General features: G+C 36.5%; 1 protein-coding gene across 1 annotated transcript; it reads right to left on the bottom strand.

The window, feature by feature from the left end:
- Positions 1 to 681: 681 nt before the first annotated feature.
- LOC127643710 (tetraspanin-1-like) lies at positions 682 to 4,464 on the bottom strand. The gene is made up of 6 exons (XM_052126530.1): positions 4,334 to 4,464; positions 3,878 to 3,952; positions 3,181 to 3,288; positions 2,916 to 3,050; positions 2,735 to 2,815; positions 682 to 1,192 (listed from the first exon to the last, which is right to left on the bottom strand). The coding sequence occupies exons 1-6, from the start codon at positions 4,439 to 4,441 to the stop codon at positions 1,124 to 1,126; spliced, it is 576 nt and encodes a 191-aa protein (XP_051982490.1). The 5' UTR covers positions 4,442 to 4,464; the 3' UTR covers positions 682 to 1,123.
- Between the last annotated feature and the right edge of the window lie 1,536 nt (positions 4,465 to 6,000).

The raw sequence follows: 6,000 nt of genomic DNA, 5'->3' as shown, positions 1-6,000 counted from the left end.
TATCGCACTCTTGCTCATGTGATATTGCTTAATTATATTTTTACCTTAGGCCTACTTATAATGTTAGTAAATGTTTTTTCTTGTTGATGTTGTTTTGCGCCAAAAACAATAATAATTCACTTCTTATTACTTTTTTGTTTTTGTTTGCCTCTCTTAATTGAGCTGTTTTGCTGCCCTCACATAGGCAAGGATGATATTTGTCCTCCCCATGACTGGGCAAGTTTCTGATCACCCAATAAGTGGGATTCGTGTGTAAAGATGTTTATCATGGCAGAATGTTGCAGATGTTCGTAACGAGTCATTGTTGCAGCTTAAATTCCTTTTTCGAAAGTGGATGAAGATTTGATTTCTTAAAGTGAACTTTTTTAATCTTAAAGATGAAGGAAAATGTATTTCTCTTGATACGAATCCTTCAAATCTTAGAACTTACAAATGAAGAACACAGCTAGCAATTTGTCATAAAAAAGTAAAAAATATCTGCAGTATGGCACTGCCATGTTCTGGAGTAGCTGGAATATTGTAGAAGCTAGCTCAGAAGAAAGAGACAGACAAGGAAACTTTTTTAATTTTTTTATATTTGTATAAGTGACATATACACGTAATCATTTAAGATATCTACATAAGAACCGCCACAAGTATTTTCTTGATTAAAAAACAGAAGGGTTTCTCTTTAGAATTGCATTACAAATGTTCTGTTCTCTTTACATTATTGCAAACTTTTAGACAAAATGCACAAAACCAATTCCTCATAATGTGATACGGTTGGGATAATCCATTAAATAAATATCCACTTGAGTTATGCTTCATGTTTATTTTAGCTTCAGAGAAATGTTAATACTCTTAGAGATGAAAATGTTCAGTACTGTTCAGAGAGAGCATGTTTGTTCATAATGTGTGTAATTAAGGGGACTTCGTTTAAGGTGCGAGACACATGAAAGTAGAAGACAAAAGAAAAGCTGTATAGAATTTGCTGTGTGCTAGCTGCATAATAAAACATATGACCTTCATTAACTCTTTATAACAATTACGTTGTTATTTATACGTTTTTCTGCAATGGCAACATTTTCATATTTATATTTAAGATTTATTTATCACAGCACTGCTTAGACAATTTTCAGAGATGTCACTCTAGTACATCAGGTAAGTTTTCCAAGCATCGATACACTTTTAGGGAAACAACCAATGCAATAATCTGGAAAACAAGAATGTTCATGAATATTATGACATATGTATATATTTCTCAACAACTTTTGGCTCAACTCCCCAACCCTGTATTCTATATATATATATATACAGGTTTGAGGAGAAACAGAATACATGTAACAGGATTACATATTTAAAATACTAAATATAAGTAACTGTATTCCACTACAGTTACAATTTAAATCATTGTTAATTAGAATACAGTTACATTCAAATAGTACTTTGATAACTGGCGAGATTACTTTGCATATTATTGTCATTTGTTTCATTTCATATTTAGTGCTTTCAGATGGAAAACATTTATACATATAAATGATCCAAAGTGCATTTGAACAGCGGTGAAACACTTTCTTATGATGTGTTACATTCATACGAGCAGAAAGAGAAGTACGTTTGAAGGACATTTGGAGCAGAAGAAATAGAAATAAACCTTGTGTAAATTGTTAGCTTTATGCTAAGCTAAAATGCTATTTCTAGCCATTTTAATGAAAAAATTCTCATTAGAGTATACTCTCTCTCTCTCTCTCTCTCTCTCTCTCGTAAGACATTTGATATTAGTGGCAATAATTCTTATATTGTTTTCTGTAAAAAATATCTAAAAATCCTTAAAACAAGATCAGTTTGATTTATCTTGTTTTAGAAACAACACTACATAAGATATTTGGGTTTTCAGAGGATGTATTTTAACATGTGTATTTTGTCTGACCGTACTGACAGAGTTTTATAGTCAAACAAGTAAAAAATCTACTAGTGCTGAAGAAGTAATCAAAGCATTTAGATTACATTACTGACCTTGAGTAATCTAACGGAATATGTTACAAATTGCATTTTACAGCATGTAATCTGTAGTGGAATACATTTTAAAAGTAACCATCCCATCCCTGTATATATATATATACACAGAACTGTGCAAAGGTTTTAGGCACATAAGATGTTTTATAAAAAACATTTTATCTTAAAATGGTTATTCATATCTTCAGCTTTGTGTGTCAATAGGAAATATAAATGTTAGATTCCCAAACTTTATTTTGCAAATAGAAAAGATGAGACTAGAAGAACAGGGAGCCCTGCAACAGATGTAATGCCCCCCACATACCCCCCCACTGAACATTGGGTCAGTCTGAGCTCACATAAAGAGACAGAAGGATTTGAGACAGCCGAAATAGACAGAAGAACTGTGACAAATTCTCCAAGAAGCTTGAACATCCGATCTGCCAACAACCAAGAAAAACTGTGTCCAGGTGTACCAGGAGAATTGGGGATGTTTAAAAGGCAAAGGTGGTCACACCAAATATTGATTTAGACTTTTTTATGTTTACTGGATTTTGTATGACATTAAGTGATAAATGAAAACTATTTATGGCATTATTTTTGACATAAGGGTTAGAACATCCTAAGACATCCTCACTGTGCAACATTTTTCACAAGTGCCTAAAACTTTTCCACAGTACTGTATATTATTATTATTATTATTATTTTGGTGAATTATCCCTAATAAAAGATATTCATGAAATATTTTCCAATGGAATACCTCCAGAAAGCACATCAGAAAACCCAAAGCTCCAGACATAATATTTTCCTCCATCAGGACATGAGAGCAGCCCCTCACCATCTAGTGCAAGAATGAAAGTGTAATACAAATAATAGACATGTATTAGTATTCCTTTAATTCATTTTCAGTTGTGATAAGGCAGCAAGAGTGAGCTCAATACCTTACTCTTAGCTTCTTTGTTTTTACAGATTGGATTTGAACCTTCACCGCAACATTGTGTGGGATATGACGACGTTTCCATCACAAACTTGGACATTGTGAAGTCCTCATAGCCTTTATATCCACAGCACTTCAGCTTAAAGGAAATACACATATTGTTTAGCACAGTGTTTTTAAGGGACTATCAAACTACATTCATTCAGTGTAAAACACTTTTGATTTATAGTACTTTGAAGTAACACAGAACTGATGCATGACCGACGTACCATACTCATGGTTTGGTCCCATGTGAAAAGGAACTCGGTGCTTTGCCCATAATTCTTCTGAATGCCTTCAATAACATCCTTCTCTAATGTGCTTAGTGGTTTTTCTTTCTGTTAATAAGAAAAGGCTGCGTGTTAAGTAAACTTAAAATCATCAGTATTTGTCGCAAGTAAAATCCTGTAAGAGACAATGTCAGTTCTATCGGGAAGATACGCAGGCTTGAGTGAAGTTTGAGATGCCATTTATTTGATAGATGTAAAACAGGAAGTAATGTCTCTCTCTTTGGCGTAGGCCCCGTCCGGCGGACCAAGGGAGTTGTACCCAGAACCGTCATGTCCTTCCGGAGATAGGAGGCAGGGCCGAGTAGCCTAACCCCCTGCGGGACAGGGCTCAACTGGTGGTGGTGGGGAGGTGGAGGTTGCAGTGTTAGCACACTGAAACAGCAATGTGATAAGATTGTGAGCAGACATATAAAGCAATGGCTTACGTGCGATTGGCTAGGAGTTACCCAGCTAATGATGTGATGATGTAGAGCTGCTGGTCTTCCCGCTAGAACTACGCTCCACTTCCATTTATAATGCCTCACATGTTTCATTATTCACATGTTAGTAGAAGTAAATGTTTAAACTTTAAAATTAATAAAAAGGTGTTCTTGAATTTAAACGGTACGCAACTTTGTAAAGTAAGTTGTGCTCTTACCAAAGCCCTGGGAAGAAGAACAAACACCGACCAAGAAGCCTGCAGGATGAAGATGATGAGCACACCAATGAAAAACTGAAAACGAGGAAGAAAAACATCTTTGAAAGCTTCTTGTTTAAGTGGTCGCTTTGTTTTTCACATCAGTCCTGACATTTGTTAATGTGTTTTGACAATTCAATAATATGTAACACTTTTTCATCATGTGTGACAGTCACTGTAAAACCTTTCCATAGCTTTAAAATAGAGCGTATAAGACGAATGGACAATGATACTTTTATGGTGGATTATTTTGTGTGTCATGTTTGAAGCTTGAAAGCGCCTGGTCACAGCATTGAATTGTATGGAAAACATCAGCATGTACATTTATTACATTCAGTCTTGTTTCACAGAAGAAATAAAGTCATATAGATTTGAACTGAAATGAGGGTGAATAAATGATGACAGAATTACACGTACCAACAGGACCATCCATTTACGTCTCTTCAAAATGCCACAACAGCCAACTACACCAATAAAAAACAGGAAGCCACCCAGACCAATCAGGAAGTAGCCCATCAGCGTCATCTCGATTATCCAGCTGATTGTACTATTAACATCAGTTAACACACCAGATTTGTACTCGTTGTTTACCCTTGACCATATTCCCAAACCCACAATTGCCAAGCCAGCCATCTAAAGAGAGAAAAAATAAGAGTGATCGAGTGACAGTCACAGGACTTTAGTAAAGTGTCTTAATTATAGTGTTCTAGAAAGAAAGACATTGCCAGATTTTATTGATTTATTTGCTTTGTACATAGAAAATGAAACGTCATGGTTACTGTTGTAACCTCCGTTCCCTGATGCAGGGAACGAGACGTTCTGTCGATTGTAGTGACACAAGGGGTCACCAATTTCACATTGGCCTTTTCTCAAGTTCAGAGGTACGCAAGGCTCCCAAAGAAGACCCCTTGTGTCACTACAATCGACACAATGTTGAGTGAGTGACAGAAAGGGAACTGACGTTTTGTCTATTGTCTGGCCTATCAAATATCGGTTGGTTCAGAAAAACAAATCTATAATCATTGTGTTAAATGAAAAAGAGCTCACTTACGGTGATGAAAAAGAAGAAGCTGGAGGCTAGTTTTAAATAACATGTGATCGATGCCATCTTGTTTATTTCTGTCTGTAGCAAAGAGAGAGTGAAATTGTCATGCATTTACATCAATTGCTTCAATTGAATTTATCTTCTCAATATACACTCTGCTATAATTTTATACATTGCATATATTGTCCGGCCACTATGTAAGATTGTACTGTTTTCCATGGTGGTGTTCTAGGTCTAGAAACACTCATAGTCCATTTTGTTAGAGGTCATGAAGTGCTTTCTTTTATATATACAGTATATACACTCACCTAAAGGATTATTAGGAACACCTGTTCAATTTCTCATTAATGCAATTATCTAATCAACCAATCACGTGGCAGTTGCTTCAATGCATTTAGGGGTGTGGTCCTGGTCAAGACAATCTCCTGAACTCCAAACTGAATGTCAGAATGGGAAAGAAAGGTGATTTAAGCAATTTTGAGCGTGGCATGGTTGTTGGTGCCAGACGGGCCGGTCTGAGTATTTCACAATCTGCTCAGTTACTGGGATTTTCACGCACAACCATTTCTAGGGTTTACAAAGAATGGTGTGAAAAGGGAAAAACATCCAATATGTGGCAGTCCTGTGGGAGAAAATGCCTTGTTGATGCTAGAGGTCAGAGGAGAATGGGCCGACTGATTCAAGCTGATAGAAGAGCAACTTTGCCTGAAATAACCACTCGTTACAACCGAGGTATGCAGCAAAGCATTTGTGAAGCCACAACACGCACAACCTTGAGGCGGATGGGCTATAACAGCAGAAGACCCCACCGGGTACCACTCATCTCCACTACAAATAGGAAAAAGAGGCTACAATTTGCAAGAGCTCACCAAAATTGGACAGTTGAAGACTGGAAAAATGTTGCCTGGTCTGATGAGTCTCGATTTCTGTTGAGACATTCAGATGGTCGAGTCAGAATTTGGCGTAAACAGAATGAGAACATGGATCCATCATGCCTTGTTACCACTGTGCAGGCTGGTGGTGGTGGTGTAATGGTGTG

The sequence above is a fragment of the Xyrauchen texanus genome, chromosome 5, assembly GCF_025860055.1.
Source record: "Xyrauchen texanus isolate HMW12.3.18 chromosome 5, RBS_HiC_50CHRs, whole genome shotgun sequence".
In the NCBI taxonomy this organism is placed as follows: Eukaryota; Metazoa; Chordata; class Actinopteri; order Cypriniformes; family Catostomidae; genus Xyrauchen; species Xyrauchen texanus.
The sequence above is the reverse complement of the archived record's forward strand: the minus strand, read 5'-3'. Positions and strand labels throughout refer to the sequence as shown.